The 18,139-nt window shown below is 48.5% G+C and overlaps 1 protein-coding gene across 1 annotated transcript in view; it reads left to right on the top strand.

Moving 5' to 3' along the window:
- Positions 1-16,083, top strand: part of KCTD1 (potassium channel tetramerization domain containing 1) — a 90,312-nt gene extending 74,229 nt beyond the window's left edge. Inside the window, 2 exon segments of the mRNA XM_077778212.1 lie at positions 10,809-11,114; positions 15,456-16,083. Of these exon segments, the coding sequence (XP_077634338.1) occupies positions 10,809-11,114; positions 15,456-15,614 (465 nt within the window). The 3' untranslated portion in view covers positions 15,615-16,083.
- The last annotated feature ends 2,056 nt before the right edge of the window (positions 16,084-18,139 follow it).

Genomic DNA, 18,139 nt, shown 5'->3' with positions numbered 1-18,139 from the left:
CCTCAACTCTTACCTACACATACGCCCTACAGGACTTTCTTAGTTCCGCAAACATACCATCTTCTTGTTCCCTCCAAAGAGACCGTTCCGTCTGCCTAATGCTCTTCTGGCTCGTGTCGCATAGGGCTCATTGTACTCATCACTAAGCCATCCACGCCTCCTCCAGCCTAGGGTTGCCTGGCCCCTGTCACCCTCCATGGTCCCACACTGTACGTTTGCAACTATTCGTCTCCATTGTTGAGTGCTGTGTACCCAGCTGTAAGTTCCACGTGCTTTTGGCTGCAGGTGTGGGAATACTCAATCAGCAGAGCCTTAAAAACTCAATGGAAATTTGTTTTGTTCTCACATAAGAAGTCAGAGGTCTGTGCTTACGGACCATGGTATCTGCTCATTGGTGGCATCAAGGACCAGAACTCTGTATCTTTGAACATGCCATCCTCACTGTTGATGTTTTGGCCTCATGCTTGTCACCTCAGGGTCATAAGGTGCCTGCCGCAGCTCCAGGCATCACATCCTCATTCAAGGCAGGAAGATGGTGTATAAGATGTTTAAACTCAGAAGATTCTGTCCTTCAGAAGTAGACTTCTACGTCATCGGCTAGAACTGAGCCTCCCCTCGATGCTAAGGAAGCTGAGAAAGTAATGCTTTTCCTTTCTGGCCTCTACAGTGAGAGACAAATGAGCAAGGGATAGGGGCTGGGAGTTGTCGCTGGGGAAGCTGGCCAGCAGTGGCTGTCACTCTCGCGCAGCCTTGACACACACTAAGCATGTAAATATTTGTGGTGTGAGTGAATGAATGTGTGGATGGATAAATATGAGTGAAGTGAGTCCCAGTTCAAGCCAGATTCTGGTTTACCTCATCATATACTTTCTTATGTTCGAACTCTGGGTGCTTTATGTATATATCGGGACTCTCTACTTTGTAGGACTCTCACAGGCAGGGACATTTTTATGTTTTTCTAAAGGACGTTGTGTGCTGGGCACATAGAATTACTTAGTATTAGTTAACATAAATACAGCAGAAAAAGGTTCAACAAGTCACAGGAGACCAGAAGCTAAGTAGGCAACCCACTATTTAATTTATAGGACTAAATGGGAGATATAAAACGTGTATATATCGTCATCCTGAGCAACTTAGGAGGGTAAAGTATTAATTTGTCAGCCCATGACTGAAAGAGACGCAGACTCCAGGACTACAAAACAACTGACCGGGAATTACATTTGGAACATGGTAACAGTCACTTGCTTTTAGTTGCCCTGTGTTCCAGAAACGGAGCTCGGTATTTTGAACACATTTAAACATGGCTAGTGGGTTTTTTTTGTTTGTTTTTTTTTTTTTTTGTCAAGAGCATTCGAGTTAGACGCTGAAAGATAGACTTCCTCACGGGAGTTAAGCTGTGGACAGTCCTGGCCCCTGAAATGGCCCCAGGGCGTCTCCCAGGGCCCTGAAATGTTTTCCACAGAACCTCTGGGCGACAGGCTGTAAATTACGGGGCGTTCTGGAAGCTGGAGTTGCAGCAGGAGGAGAAGGGAGGCTGAGGTGGCCACTTGCTCCCACGGCTGACGAAGGAGTTGACAGCAGTCTGGGGGACACACACAGACGTGCACACGGCCTGCCCGTGCCTGAGCCATACAGTCGGTGCTTTCCTCCTTGTCGGGGTCTGCTTCCTGACCTGGGAGAAGGAACACAGCATGAGGAGGGAGTCTGTCCGGCCCGGGCTTGCCAGGGAAAGGGTTCCCTGACTTCCTGCTTCCCTCTCCAGCTATTCGGTGCTGGGTTGAGCGAACGCATGAAACGTTGGCTTCTCGGCATCCTCAACCCCGTAAAATCCCATTCTGCAAATATACCATATGGGCTGGACGCCCGCTTAAGAATTTAGGCAATTTCACATTTCAGAACATCGTTTAAGCGGCAGCTGTTTGTGCCCTGCTCCCGCTGAAAGCCCCTGGAATCTGTTCCCTAAATATGTGACTATAGAGCTTCTGTGCCCTGTTTTATTATGGAGATGACTGTCCTTCTTCCCTTCCCCTTCCCCTCCCCATCCCCAACCCGTTATACTGACCGGTTCATCATTGCTTTATCTTCTGCTTACGTACACGTGCTGTACGGGGCGCACACACAGCTGTGTTTCCCGGAACACAAGGAGTCCAGAACTTTGGTGCCCTTTTGGAGTCCACAACTTTGGTGCCCTTTTTGACTGAGAACTACAAAATTACCTCTCTCTATTCTTTTATTCTGAACATCTTTGGTAAGAGTCCCCAATGTTGCTAACATCTTTTGTGGTCTCTGATCAATGCCCACCCTTCCTAGATAAAGAAGAATTTGCAATTAGACAGCCCACAACTTACCTATCCCTGGCTTAAGTTAAAAGATGTGTTCGTTACTCGTAATAACCTTTTAAGATTATAGAAAAGGTATATGTACATTGTACATTGTAGAAGATTTGAAAATATACACAGGCAAAAAAAGCCCCGTGTCCCCAACTCTCAGAGACTACCAGCGTTAAAACTTTAGCGCTTGGCCTTTTGGAATTTTTCTCTCCTTATTTCAGACCATAATTTCTACCTTCCTATTTCAACGAAATCTTATTTCCTCTAATTCTGGAGCCATATTCAAATTTCCCAGGTTGACTCCAAAATTTCCTTTACAAGTGGTTTTTCCCAGACGGTATCTGATCTAAGAACACAGATTGAATCCAGGATGTCCCTTCCCTTTATTACTTAGCCTAGTGCGTTGCTTTTTATATAATGCCAGCTTGCTGACGAAACGGGGCCAGGTGCCCCACAGAATGCCCCTCGTCTGAATTTGTCTGACTGCCTCATCATGGGTACTTTAGTTCTTTACTCTAGCCTCTAATTTCCTGTAAACTGCAAGTTGCAGCTGAGGGCCTGATGGCCTGAGCTAAACATTTTGGTGCGAATACATCTCTGGTGATGTGCACTTTGTATTACGTCGTGTCAGCAGCCCCGGGTGTCTGAATGCTGGCACGCTCGTTTGACCGTCGGTCAGGATGAGTTATGTGTTCCTTCGGTTGCAACAAAAAGGATCACGGTCAAGCTCAGAGCTTCCAACCTTGTGCTAGGGCTGTCCTTTGCATTGTGGGATGTTGAGCAGTATCCCTGGCTTCCACCCACTACATGCCAGTAGCACCCCCCCCTTCCCCCCAGTTATGACAACCCAGAATGTCTCCAGACATTGACACATGTCCTCTAGGGTTAAAATCAGCCCAAGTTGAGAACCAGGAAGAATGAGAGGAAGGGGGTTTTTATGGGAGGGATACTGGCTTATCTCATGGAATTAGCAGGAGCATTCTCTCAGGGCTGGAATAGCAGGGCAGCTCTGAGGACCTCAGTCATGGGGTGTGCGGGCTTCTAGAGTGCTGGCCAGGGCTCTGCCCCAGGACTGCCCAGGGGTTCTTTCCCCTTCCTTCGTTCTACAGAGACCGTCTGACTGGCTCAGGTGGCATCAATGCTTATGCTTTAGCCGAGCAGCTGTGATAACCCAGACACGCGTTCTAGGCACTCACTCCTGAGGGTCGAACGTTCTCAAAGAAGGCAGAGTGGTGAGCTGGGTGGACCCCCAAGAAGTCTCCAGTACCTAAGAGAGTGCCCACTTAGGACGGCTGCCCCAGCCTGTAGTCTCAGCCGTTGCCTCCTTGCATCCCTGGTGCAGAATCAGTTACTCCTGGTACCCCTGCTCTGGGCCACTTCTGTCCCTCCCAAGGACACTCCTTCAGAAGCAGGGCCAGCTGCACGACCGAGGAGGAGTGGGAGGCAGGCAGGACCGCCAGCCCCTAGCCCTGGCACCATCTCAGATCGCATCTCTAACCCCTGCCCTCGCTCCTGCAGGCAGTCTGCGGGTGACTCACCAAGCCCGGGTGTGGCTTCAGAATGTAGATGGGTCGCCTCAAGCACCCCGTCGTGATCTCCTGTGTGTCCGTTACCTTTCTCCGGGGAGATCCAGCGGTGGTGGGGGACAGAGACAGTGGCCGCGTAGAGAAGGGACATCTTGCCATTGCTTTTGTTCCCTTTAATAGCCATCAGGATAAATCTCAGGCTGGGTATCCTCCCCCTCCACCCCTGAAAAACAAGAGGAGTCAGGAGAAAGCGGAAGTTGGTGCTGCTGGCCAGAAGTATCGCGAGGCAGCAGGGGAAAAGGAGCAAGTGGGCCAGTCTTTCTGGGCTTTGAAGAAAAGAAAGGGGATGGAGGGGTGGGAGGGATGAGCAGGGAAAGCACAGAGGAGTTTAGGGCAATGCATCTGCTCTGTGTGGTGCCGTAATGGTGGACACATGTCCAAACCCACGGAAGGTACGAGGGCAAACGTGAGCCTGGGATAAACTCCGGACTTTGGGTGACGTAGGTCCATCCATTGTAACAGATGCACCACTTGGGTGGGAGATGGCGATAATGTGGGAGGCCGTGCATGTGTGGGGACAGGGATATAGGGGACATCTCTATACTTTCCCCTCAATTTTAACTGTGAACCTGAAACTGCTGTAAAACTAGTAAGTCCTTTTAGGGGAAAAAAAAAGGGAAAAAAATAGTGCAGAACCAGGGAAATTAAGAAGTTTAGACACCCCAGACCTGAAATACTGAAAAAACTATGGTGGCGCACCTCCCACCAAAAAAAAAAAAAAAAGGAGGGAAGGAGGGAGACAGAGAGAGAGAGCGAAAGAGCGAGGAGGGGAGGAAGGAATGAAGAAAGGAAGAGAGAGAGAGTGAGAGTGAGTGAGAGAGAAGAAGGAAGGGAAGGGAAGGAAGGAGAAAATAAAATTTGGAACTAAGGGAAATTAAGTCCTGCAGAGATTTTTTTTTTCCTTGTAACTACTACCTGGATGCTATTTTTGAAACGTAAAATATAAAATCCTCCATTTCCTCTCATCTTCTCGGTGCCCCTGCGTTGTGGGTCCCCTGATATAAACATGCCCTGCCTCCTGGGGAGCCACGCGCGTGCATGCGGGAGGCCCCAGGGCAGTGAAGAGCTCCTGGAGCACCCCGGATGCACCGGGGGTGAACTGGACACATTCCCCAGAGAAGAACCCGCTTTGTACCCACAGCGCCTAGCACGGCATCTGGCACGTTAACAGATTTTAAAATGAATAAGTGACTGATTTGCCTTTTGAGTCTAAGGATGTGCCAACTGCTGTGTATAACTTGAAGGCCGTGAGGAGTTAAAGAAACCTCTGAACTGTTCGGTGGAGTCAGTAAATGTGTGCGGCAAGCTGACTAATGCCCCAAAAAGGGGTCCACATCCTAATCCCCAGAATATGTTACCTCACGTGGCACAAGGGACTTCGCAGCCGTGATTAAGTTAAGGGTCTTGAAATGGGGAGAATATCCTGTATAATCCAGGCGGGGCTGAGTGGAATCACAAAGGTCCTTGTAAATGAAAGAGGGAGTGGGGAGGGTCAACGTCTGATGAAGGAAGGAATGTGATTGTTGGCCAGGAGCCAAGGAATGCAGGCAGCCCCAGGAGCTGGAAAGGGCAAGGGAACCCATTGTCCCCTAGAGCCTTTTATAGGAAGGCAGCCCCACCGGCACCCACCTTGATGTTAGGTAGCGCTGCCTGAGACCCATTCCAGACCTCTGACCTCCACAACTGTGTGAGAGTGAATCTGTGTGGGCTGAAGCCACCAAATTTGTGGTGAGCTCTTACAGCAGCAATTGGAAAGTAATGCATGGTGTATATTACTTTCCTCTCCCTAGGGAGAATGTTTTCTGAATTCCAAATATTTAATCAAAAAATAAGCTTTTGAGACACGGTCCATTTGCCTTTTGGAGTCCACCCATATTTACCTTCCTGTCCCACGTACCTATCTCCAGGGTCCTAGCAAAGCTCAATTTATTCATCTGTAAAATGGGATCTTGATCTTTCTCTGCCTCAAAAAACCATTGTAAATCTAAAAAAAAAATATTATTTTGAAAATGTGTATTCTAGGATCTTAAAATTCTTTAACTGTGATAATAGGTCTGCAAATAATCTATTTCCCTCTACCCGGATAGGAGGCCACGCAAGAAATGGACGGTCCCTTCCTAATTCAAGAAGATACAACTGGCACAGAAGCAGGGCAGAGGAGTGACAGCATCTAGTACATTCTGCAGTTGCTTTGCTGAAAAGCTAATGTCATTTTGGGTTTTATTTCCTTCAAAAGGAAATCTGGGGCCACACCTGCTGCTGTCCCATAAACTCCCGCCCATTTCCACCTCATGCCTTGGGGATAAGAGACAGCGTTGTCGAGAGGTTGTAAAAACCAAAGAAAGGAACGGTGGGCGTTGCCAGATAGGAACCAGGGTGTAAGGAAAGAAGATTTCAAAACATTCAGAGAGCAGAAGGAAATGAACACAACATCAGGGCCTCGAAAGGGAAACTTGATAAATTCTAAAAAATATGGGATCTAGACAGAATGAAATGCTCCCGATTGTGGAAGCACAGGAAGACGAGGTTTCCGAGGAAAGCAGCTGTGGGCGCGAGTCGGCCGTCGGGGCCATCCCCGGCAAGCTGGGACTGGAAGGGCAGAACGACGGCCGTAAAGGAGCCTGCCAGGCAGGCGAACGGCCAGCGTGAGCTCAGCCGTGCAGAAAATGGTAGCGGCAACGAGGGCATTTTTAGTTCTGGAGCTGGGACGCCAGTCAGTGTGGGGGGGCCGGTGGTCAGGCGGAGCCCGGGTGCTTGGCTCTCCTCCTGCGGCCGCTGCCCCAGCGCCGACGGTGCTCTGCCCCAGAGGCCAGAGCAACAGCACGGTGGTCAAGAGAGAGTAAAAGAACACCTGGTGGCCTGAGAGAGTTCACGACCAGGCCCCGTGAGATATGTCCCAGGGTACAAGATGACCTTCAGGGGACCCCTTTAGACTTCATTTCAGTAACTGCTGGCAGAATCCTTGAGAGATCACTGAGCAGGGCCAACAGTCTAATAACGGCCAGTGTTTCCCTCATTTTTCAGGAGCACAGCACGATGAACATGAGCAGCATCCTATACGGAGGCGCTCTGTCAGGCCGTGGCCAGACTTCATGCATTACCCATGTGGCTTGTACCCTCAGCGGGGAAAAGAAGGTGAAGATTTAGAATCAGCATAGGGAGATCTGCAACCCCAAGTCCTGTTAGCCTCATTACCTTCAGGTTATGGTAGACAGACTGGTGGGTCAGGACACTGTCATGGGTATAGACTCAGATATCAGGGCTGGAAGCGACTTCGAGGTAATTGACTTCTCTCCGTTTATAGATAAGGAGACTGGAGCACCAGACAGTTAAGGAGAATCTCTGGGCAGTTCGGAGACTTGGGCCCCTCCCACATGTCCAGCCTTCCCCTTGGGGTCCCACCCAAACACACCGTATTTCAACCAGACACCCAGCAAATGCCATAATGATGGGCTGGTGGATCTCTGAATTCTAGGTTTTCTAACTATTGAATAGCCAGAATCCAGAGTCTTTGTTTATTACTGAGCATCAACCTGAACCAAGGTCTGCATGTAGCCGTGTCCTGTCATTACTCCATCTAGAAACAGAACACCTGGTTCAAAATGACAAAAAAAAAAAAATTGTGAGAGAGAGAGCAGAACATTGGGTGAAAGAATGCACATCTTCTCAGTATGCTGGGACAGATTCCAACAGTTTGAAGAGGGATACATAATGGAGGACTGAAAATGTTTCCCAAATGCTGAAAGAGAAGGGCCTAGCTCAACAGCAGCTCCTAGGAAAAGGTGTGGCGCCATCACTATAAGCAAACCATAAACTCATAGGGTAGTAGGTCAGACAAAATAGTTAATACGGGCCGATGCCGTGTGGTAGGTGGAATAATGCCCCGTCCCCCCTGCCCCCCTCACCCTGCCCAAGATGTCCACATGTCATTCCTGGAATCCTGGAATGTGTCGTCTTACATGGCAGAAGGGACGTTGTGGCAGATGTGATTAAGTTAAGGGTCTTGAGATGGGGGGATTATCGTGGATAATCCAGGTGGGCCCAGCGCACTCACAAGGGTCCTTACAAGTGAAAGAAGGAGGCAGGAGGCTCAGAGTCAGCGAAGCTGTGACAATAGCAGAGGTCAGAGTGATGTGAGACCACAGGGCAGGGAATGTGGGCCGCCTCTGCAAGCTGAAAAAATCAAGGATATGAATTCTCCCCTAGACCTTCCAGAAGAAACTCCACCTTAATGACCTGTTTTAGGCTTCTGACTTCCAGAACTGTAAGAGAATAAATCTGTGTGGTTTTAAGCCACTAAATGTGGGGCAATTGTTACGGCAGCCCTAGGAAGTGAACCCAGGCTGCCTTAATAGTGGTTGGAGTATCCAGCCAAGCGAAGGTTTTACAGTGCACTCATTAGATCACATCTGAGATGTTATGTTCAGTTCCGGTTTGGGTTTTCAGAAGTATGTTGACAGAGTCAAGCACGCATGTTGAAGGACCTCTAAATCATATCAGATGAGAAAGAGCTGAAAAGCTGGGGTGTTTTCAGTGTGAATCATACGAAGACGTAACAGTTTTGCTCAGATGTTTGAAGGGTTAACATGTCAAAGAAAGTTTAGGATCTTGTAACCCCAGATGGCAGAGTTCGAACAAATAAGTTGGAACTACAGGGAAATTAAGGTCATTCTAACCAAAATGCTTACCACAATCAGAGAGGCCAACAAAGTCAGCTCTGTGCCTTGTTAGATAGTAAGCTTCCCATCACTGGAAGCATTTAATCAAAGGCTAATGGTCACTATTCAGCAGTGTTTGAAAGAATTACTTCCTCCAGAGGGTCAAGGTTGGTCATTAAGACTGCTTTAAGCAGTTTCAGATTTGAAGCCTTGATGATACATTTTCACTGGAGTCCAGATTCTTGTGTTTAACAATTTTTTTTAATGTTTATTCTTGAGAGAGAAAGACAGACCAACCATGAGCAGGGGAGGGGCAGAGAGAGAGAGGGAGACACAGAATCCAAAGCAGGCTCCAGGCTCTGAGCTGTCAGCACAGAGCCCAACACGGGGCTTGAACTCACAAACTGCCAAGATCATGACTTGAGCCGAAGTCAGACACTTAACCAACTGAGTCACCCTGGCATGCCTTGTGCTAAAATTTTTAATTCTCATAGGAAGTTCTCATTTCTATTGCTTGTTAACTGTCAATGCCATTTTTAAGTCTCCTTTTGAGCTGTTATCTTGATAAGTAAGTGAAAGATGAAGGTCAGCATCTCATGGTTGATGTACTTCAGTGGGGGGGTCCCAGGTACCCAGGAGGAGCCCACATTGTCCCACTCCCGCCCTCCATCTGGGCAAGGGGGCCTCACTTCTGTCCTGTTCTAAGCGTGGCCACACCTCAGCTTTATTCTCCTCTCCTCAAACCAGACGGCACCTCCTACGGGTCCGGAGGTGAAGCAGGTGCCAGTACGTGAAATGGAAGGTGGTGAGGGCAGCGGGCTCCTCTCCCGCTGGGATCCAGGACTCCTGCAATAATGGGGTCGCCAGGACAAGACAGTACGGACGCGATCTGTTGTGCTGAGGGGTGTCTGGCACAGCGTCTCCGCCTGGCCCAAGTGTCTCGCCACAGGAAGTGGAAGATCCCCGCGGGAGGCTCACTGGCACTTTCTCCCCTCTCCATGCTTTTCCCTGGAAGCCCTGAATAATGCCGCCGCCGCTGCCGCTTTTGCTGCTTAATCTACAAGAGAAAGAGCAGAGTGCCAAATAAAACCCGTTTTCCTGTGGTCATCCTCTCCGAGCGCCATCCCCTACAGATGGCCGAGGGCTCTGGCCGTGTGGGCCCGGGCTCTCCGGGTAGGCTCCGCTGCGGGCACCGGGCACCACCCGCCAGCTCCAGGCCGTGGAAGGACGGCAGCCACCCCCGTGTCAGCTCCTTAAAACGTTCTCGGCCAGCGTGTCCGGACAAGCGTCCACTTGCCTCACACCCTGAGATGACTGTTCACAGCTACGCGTAGACAGGACATTGACCTGCTCGATAACATCAGTTCTCCGTTGCTGCCTCCCTCTTCCTCCTTTGTCCTCCCATCCGGTGACCTGGGTGTGCATGTGTGTTAATACCTGCTTGCTAGATTTCTGTTCTAATTCAGTAGATTTTTTTTTTAAGGCAAGAGGAAAAGAAACCGTAGTCAGAGAATGGGTGGCTGTCGTTTCAGAAAGGGACAGGTCTCCTTTCTTGCACATCTGTCCAGCAGGGATCATGGACTGGTGTTTGCCTCCCTCACGGAGGACGGCAGGTGTCTCCGCCTCCCCCAAACCACCCGGATCAGCACCCACGCTTGGGTCAAAGCAGCACACAGTACATGCCCTCCAGCCGCTCTCCCGCCTCCCACGAGGGGTGTGAGCTGCCAGTGAAGGTGACAGGGAGCGAGGGCTTCCCGTGAATAGTGCATGCGCGCCCCCCTCACTGCAACCTACACGTGGCTCCTTCTGGAGGACGTAAAGTGGATTCTCGCCGCACAAATTTTAAATACCCAGAGGCCCGCTCTACTGAAAGAGAAAAGTCATGGCTCAGTCTTTTTCATCTCAGTTTTCTCATCTGCACAGTGGGAATAATAATGGTTCCAAATTCACAGGGGAGTTGGGGGGTTACAGGATCTACTTTATGGGGAGCATTTAGAAGAGGGCCTGCCTGACCCTTAATACTCGTAGCTCTGAATGCATCACTGCTGAATGCATGAATGAATGAATGAATGAATGCACATGGAGTCTGTACAAATGTTAGTGAAAAATTTACACACAGATTTGATTATCCAAATAATAGAGGTGGAAAAACAATCACCTCATATCTGCACGCATCTTCAGGGCTTTGTGTTCCTATTTTGCGCTATGAAATATCTTCTGTTTTGTTTTGTCAGGACTACACTTTGTTATACGAAGAGGCAAAATATTTTCAGCTTCAGCCCATGTTGTTGGAGATGGAAAGATGGAAGCAGGACAGAGAAACTGGTCGCTTCTCACGGCCCTGTGAGTGCCTAGTGGTGCGTGTCGCCCCAGACCTCGGAGAGAGGATCACGCTCAGTGGGGACAAATCCTTGATAGAAGAAGTGTTTCCAGAGATCGGCGATGTGATGTGTAACTCTGTCAACGCAGGCTGGAATCACGACTCGACGCACGTCATTAGGTTTCCACTGAATGGCTACTGTCACCTCAACTCGGTCCAGGTACAGCCTTGTCGTACACCGTGTGGCGTCAAATGTCGCTCTTAATGCTGTTACTTAACCTTGCCTTCACACAGTGCCTTCTGTCCAGAGAGCTGGGAAACTCTCATGTGGCATCACTTCTGGGTAGGTAAGCCTATACACCCTCCGTGCACTCAGTCATTCCTCAGGTATTTGTTGAGCACCTACTATGTGCCTGGTGCCCGTGTGAGCACTGGAGCATCAGGAGATGAAGAAATAGACAATAGCTGTGTTTTCAGAGAACTTACATTCTGGGCAAGACAAGGGAGCCAAACAGTAACCAACAGAAATGGGGGTCAGGTAGTGAGGAAAGAGAGCAGCCGGGATGGAGTGTCCCAGGCAGAGGGCCCAGCAAGTTGTGAAGACCCCGAGGTAGGAGTTGGCATGCGTGACGAGGGGCATCAGGAGAGCCCATGTGGCCTGAAGCAAGTGACAGATAGGGAGTCCTGAGACCCGAGGCCAGCAGGCGGCCAGCAACCGATCACAGATGGCCTCTTGGGCGGCGAGAAGCACCCTGGGATTTTTAGTTTGTTTGGTTTGGTTTCGTTTGGTTTTCGTTCATTTGCTTGTGTGAGTAAAAGCCATTTGAGGATTTTGAGCAAAAGCGTGGCATGCTGTAACTCCGCTCCGGACACCAACCCTACAGCGGCTGGTGGAGGGCAGCGGAAGCAAAGCGACCAGTTAGCACCAGTTGAGAGGCGTCCTATTCTGAATGTCATGAGTGCAGTGGAGCTGACAAGGTTTCTGGCAGGAGCTGCGGGTTCTAAGTCAGAAGTCAGGGATGACGACGATTTTTGACAGAGGAACCGGGTGGATGGGATTCCTGCTTTCCGAGACGGAGAAGTCTATGGGTGACAGGGGTGGAATTCACAAGTTTGGTTTACGTGTGAGGTGCCGAGTCCCTTAGATGCCGGTGGGTCTGCTCATCATCTTAACGAATGTGTGGCAGCCCCACTCCAAGGGTTGTGTGTTCCGTGTCTTCTTGTAACCACCTTCCCAGGTAAGCGCCATTAACCCCGTCTTGCTGGTGAGAAAGCAGGGGCACACCTGGGTCTTGACTCCAGAGTCCTGTAGGTGACTCAAAATGATTTGAAGTCAGTGGAGTAAGGGCTTGGTGTTTCTCCCACTCCCCCCCCCCTTTTTTTATAAATGTTCATTTATTTCTGAGAGAGAGAGAGACAGAGACAGAGCGTGAGCCGGGGAGGGGCAGAGAGAGAGGGAGACACAATCCAAAGCAGGGTCCAGGCTCTGAGCTGTCAGCAGAGACAGATGAAAGGTTCGAACTCACAAACAGATCATGACCTGAGCCGAAGTCGGATGCCCAACCGACCGAGCCACCCAGGCGCCCCCCCCCCGACCTCTTTTTAATTGGAGTGGGCCCATGCCTTCATTCAGGATTGACCCAATAAAACCCCTCTCGAAGCTCAACGACTAGAAACACCTACTGTACCATCCTGCCTCTTGAAGACTGTTCCACAATAATTTATAATTTTTTTTAATGTTTATTTTTGAGAGAGAGAGAAAGAGCAAGTGAGGGAGGGGCAGAGAGAGAGAGAGAGAGAGGAGGGGATGAGGATCCGAAGCAGGCTCTGCACTCCAACTCAGGAACCATGAGATCATGACCTGAGCCAAACTCAGACGCTCGGCCTCCTGAGCCACCCACGCGCCCCACTACTTCCAATTTTGAAAATCTATGAACAGACGTCTGAGAACCAAACAGCAGGAGACGCTGGCAGGAGCTGGTCCTGGGAGGGCTAGAGAAAGGCACAGGCTGGCAGGCAGTGTGGCAGCCACTGGGCTGGATGGGGCCAGAGGTGCCCCCGCAAGACCCGGTGTTAATCAACGCCTCTGAAGCTCTGAAAGCCGTTCGCCTCCTGCACACACTGCGCGCCCCAGCCCCCCTCCGGGTGGAGGGAGGGGCAGCGCCCCTCGGAGGCAGGACAGCATTGCTTGTCTAGGGCTCCGTCTCTCCCACAAAACCCCAGCCCCACCACTCAGGCTGTGGAACAAATTCATATGCCTGACAAGTTTCCCAGTCCTTCAAGTCCGATCAGACGTGGACATTTTCATCTGGATTAACATCGTCGGTGACACAGCCATGACATGATCATGACACGGTCGATGACTCTAGCTTCCTGCTCCCACCCGACCAAGGAATGGGCACCGTCCTCTAGGCATCCGCAGGTTTTGGGATAAGGCATGCAAGACTTGATACCCCTAACCCACTCCTGGAATGATTTTAATATTCTCAAGTGATCACTAACTTTAAGGAGTTTCGCTATTAACAAATTGATGTTTAAAAAGAAAGGGCCAGAACGTAGCTATTTGCATTACTTTGAAATAAGCTTTGAGCGCATCCAAGGGTCATATGGAATAATTACCATTTAACAGTTTAGCAACCTTACATCACTGCAAGACATATAATATCAGAGTTAGGTTCTTTACTGTTCACAGCTTCTTCTACCTTTGCAATTGCTCTCCCACTGAAGGCAATGAATGCTTTCTGGTGCAGTGGTTTGGCTAAGCAAACTGGGGTTTTTCTTGCTGAAAGGCTACATTCCTGCCTCTGCTGGGGAAGTCTTAGCGTGAGCTCTTGAGTCCTCACCTTTGTATTCAACTACCAGCAAAGCACATCTTGACTTTGAACTTAGGGATTGTTTTCTTGGTTCTGTCCCTTTGCTGAGTGGTGTGCGTAGGCATTGTGAATATGTCTATAGAAATAAGAGTGCTGTGGGTTAGAATGTTCATTTTGTTCTCATAAGGACTTGGGGTTTTGTTATTTAAAAAAATTTTGTTAATGTTTATTTTTGAGAGAGAGGAGGTGTGTGTGTGTGTGTGTGTGTGTGTGTGTGTGTGTGCGCGCGCATGCGTGCACGTGCAGGGGAGGGATAGAGAGAAAGGAAGACACAGAACTCAAAGCAGGCTCTGGGCTCCAGGCTCTGCCCCGTCAGCACAGAGCCCGACGCAGGGCTCGAACTCACAAACTGTGAGATCATGACCTGAGCCAAAGTCAGGTGCTCAACCAACTGAGCCACCCAGACGCCTGTTGGGGTTTTTTTTAATTGGCCAGCGTTAGAAGTTTTAGTTTTCAGTTTTAGTTTTATTGTTTTCCAATCTCTAGTTAGCTCTTTTGCAAAATAGCATATTATATTCCACATAAAAGTAGGTGACCAAAAAATAATAATTTAAAAGGAAACAGTAAGGGTTCGCTTTACAGTGAGTACATTTTAAAAGTTACTTAACACCTCACATTGTTCCCCCTAAAAATTTTGAGCCAGAGTTTTTTTAAGTTATGATGGAGTCATCTTGCCTTTAGAGTGGTGTAGAAATAATTTAATTATACCCAGAATCCCAGGGAATGTTTGCAAGTCCAGTGTTTGTTGGGTTTCCTAAGGAAACAATGCTCTAGTTTCTGTGTTTTTGCCTGTTGAAGAGCGTAGGAACTGTCCTCTACATTTAAGACCATCAGACGTATTGGCGATCAAACCAGGGACTAGGTATTTGATTTCAAAATTAAAGAGCTTATGAGAAGTTATTATTATATGGGAAGTTTAGAATGTCTTTATTTTGGATATGTTTTCTAACATCTAACTACTGCATGCCCACAAGGCAGCGCACACAAGGCAATAAATCTCTTTCAAATGCCACAAACTCAAAAACCTGTAGATAAATCTCGACTGTCTTCAGCAGTCCATTCGTTCTGCCACTGAAATTACATCCGTCTTCCAAACTGAAACGGATGACGGTGGTACCGGCAGACTTCAGCAGTGGTGGAGCTGAGAGTGAGTGCGTTGAGGATGAATCACTGGCTGAGTAGATTTCAGATCAGATCACTATCTGGCCATATCATTTATCATCTCATAGAAGATATTTTAGTGATAAATGAGATTTGAAATCTAAACGTCTTTTTGCAGAGAAGGGAGTGTTGTACATTGCAAGAAACACGGCATCTGAGGCCAAACAGACCTGAGCTGGAAACACCCAGTTCCATCACTTATAAGCTGTGAGCCTCAGTTTTCCCGTGCATGAAATGGGCTGACCGCCCATTAATGTGCCGGGTGGTTCTAGCCATTCAGTGAACCGGCACGTGTGCGGCAAGCATGTAAAGGCGCGTTTTGGGTATTGGACACGATTGTTCCGTCCTTCCTGCCCTTCGGCGCAGGGTCTTCCTCTGAAAGCAGAAAGTCAGAGAGACTCGGGAGTTGGGTAAGAATGACCCAGGGCTGCACGAGATCTCAAACTTCAGGTCGTGTCTTTGGGCTGTTCGTGTGGCCAGAGGACCTGTCTGCCCCTAACCAGACGCTTGTCTTGCCCCCCGTGCAGGTTCTCGAGAGGTTGCAGCAGAGAGGATTCGAAATCGTGGCCTCCTGTGGAGGAGGAGTGGACTCGTCCCAGTTCAGCGAGTACGTCCTGCGGCGGGAACTGAGGCGGACGCCCCGCGGGCCCTCTGTCATCCGGATAAAGCAGGAGCCTCTGGACTAAACGGACAGATTTCTTATGCAAAAAGGAAAAAAAAAAGTACACAACCAATAACGCAAACAAAAAAGGGACATTTATGTGCAGCTGGGACAGCGAAACCAAGTCCTGGACCTAAAATTGAATAAAAAGACGCATTGATATCCAATAGAGACCACAGCTGTATTCATATGGGAACAATTGGAATAGTGATATCCTCAAGGTGTAAAAAAATATATAAATATATATATATATGTCAAAAGGTAGGAAATGCAAAAAAAAAGGAAAAAAAAAGTTTCAAAAAGGTGGTAGCTACAGTTGGTGCTGTGATGGCCTTGAAGTGTCCTGGGCCTCCTAAGGCCTCTGAGCGATAAACAAGCCATGAGCAGTGAGGACGCATCTCCTTACGGTTTTCATTGCCAGCAGCCATCCATTGTTTCCTTTTCCTTTGTCTTTCTTTTTCCTTTTTTTTTTTTTTTTTTAAAAAAAAAAAAAACACANNTTAACAAAAACAAATACAGCATGAATAGAGGTTATTTGCAGGATGGAGGCTTCCTGTCCTCTCTTTAGGCGGGATGGGTAAGACTTCAGAAAAACTCTCCCGAGCACACTGCATCCGAAAGACATTAGACATGAAATTTTAAATGTAGTTTGTACAGAAGTCACACTTCTTTGCCCGTCTCACAGATGTGAACATGACTTTGTTTTTAAACTGATCAGTTTTGCAAAGGGGCCAGAATTACTACTTGTTAGACTTGCTCCCGTTTGAGTCTGCTGCTTTCCTACAATTTTTCAAATTTTATAATGTATTAAATACAATAAACTCTGTTTAAAAAATAAGGTCTGTGTGAAACACACATGTCGGGATGAAGCCGTATTCGAATGAGATTTTTCTTTCTCTGAATTTTCTGTGTTGGACATCAGCTGTGGCTGGTTTTGAGGTCAAACCCACTAAAAGATAAAGGATGTTATCGTGTGTTCAAAACAGTTCTGTTCCCACCCAGCAAGTGTTCTGACTTGTGCTTTGTTAGCAAGATAATCTTCCCTTTCGTGAAACTTTTCGTTTATAAATTTTAGGTATCTATTGCTGCAGGGCAATCCACGTGGAAAGTTATCAGCTTAAGACAACATCTTATTCTGTCTCCTGATTGTGTGGTTCTCTTGAGCGGCCTGCCCTTAGCTGGCCTGCTTCTGCTGCAGGGGGTGACAGGGATGTCACGGAGCACGATTGGGCTGAGATGTCCTACGTGGCTTTCCCATGGGTTGTCAGTCCATCCTGGCTTAGGACCTCCATGTGGTGCACTTGGCCTGGTCCCAGCATGGGAGCTGGGTTCTAAGCGGGAGGGAGCGGAAGCCTCAGTGCTCTGAAAGGCCTGGCCTGGAAGTGCTCAGTNGGGGGATAAAACCCACCCCCTGCTGGGGAGAGTGACAAAAGAATTTGTAGCCAACCTGAATCAATTTAACACCTGTCCAAAAAAATCCGAAAAGTGGGACATTATGGCTTTGGAGGAAGTAGGGAAATTCCAAGCCAGAATGGTCGCTTTCTTATTAGCCCCAAGAGGTAAGAAACCCAAGGTCTCAAAACCACTTTGGAATTAAGCCTTCAGCTTTTCTGAGGTATTAGTGATTCCAGAGGCCCCTCTGTGTAGCCTGCCTCACCTGTCTTCCCTACTGCCTCTTCCTCATTCCAGACACTCACAATAAAGCTGGCGCGATGGTAAGATTGACGGGTAAACTCTAATGTGTTTCTGCCGCAGAGACGTTCCTGTAGTGATGGGCTATTTCCATCCTGAACTTTCTTTTTTTTTAAATTAAAAAGTCTATGCCTGAGGACACCAGTAATGAAAATATCTCTGGCTTCTGAAACTAAAAGTAAGCTGTTAACGGCTCCCATCGCCCCCTGAAACACAGAGGCCCAAACACTGCTTGTCCCTAACGACTGCCAGCCAGTCTTCCCCATGGCTGTGTGATTTCCCCGTATTTGAGGCTAATACGGGACTGTCGCACAGGAGCCAGCCAGGGCGGCTCCCGCCAGCTGCCTGCTCATCCCCGCCTAACGGGAAGGACGATGAGATCTCGATCTGATTTTCCCAGCAATCCATTCTATTGGGCAACATTTCCTCCAAGCTCAAAATAAAGGCAGTGCCTTGCTTTGGGGACTTTCTCCTGCTGGTTGTCAGCCGGTACCATTTCCCCACCACTCACTGTGCAGTTCCGATCCACAAACACCGATCCACAAACACTGCACAGCATGATGCGCGTTATTAGCATCTGCATCCTTCTTTGCGGAGTTCTTATGCCCATTTATACAACTGCCCCCCAGAAACACATTCTTTCTACAAAAACTCGAATCCTCTAAGCCAATCCAATGCAGCAGACCTGTCACATGGAGTTTTCACACTGTGAGGCTTTACAACATAGATTCCTGGAATCTTCAGGAAAGAGCTGGTCATTCAAAATACAATTGAGTCACAGTTGCATTTTGCCCTACTTTTATCATCCAATCGGCAGTGCGTAGCCAGACGTTATCCCAATAAGGATCTTTGTGGCTG

The sequence above is a fragment of the Crocuta crocuta genome, unplaced genomic scaffold (assembly GCF_008692635.1).
Source record: "Crocuta crocuta isolate KB4526 unplaced genomic scaffold, BGI_CrCroc_1.0 scaffold26, whole genome shotgun sequence".
NCBI lineage: Eukaryota > Metazoa > Chordata > Mammalia > Carnivora > Hyaenidae > Crocuta > Crocuta crocuta.
The sequence above is the reverse complement of the archived record's forward strand: the minus strand, read 5'-3'. Positions and strand labels throughout refer to the sequence as shown.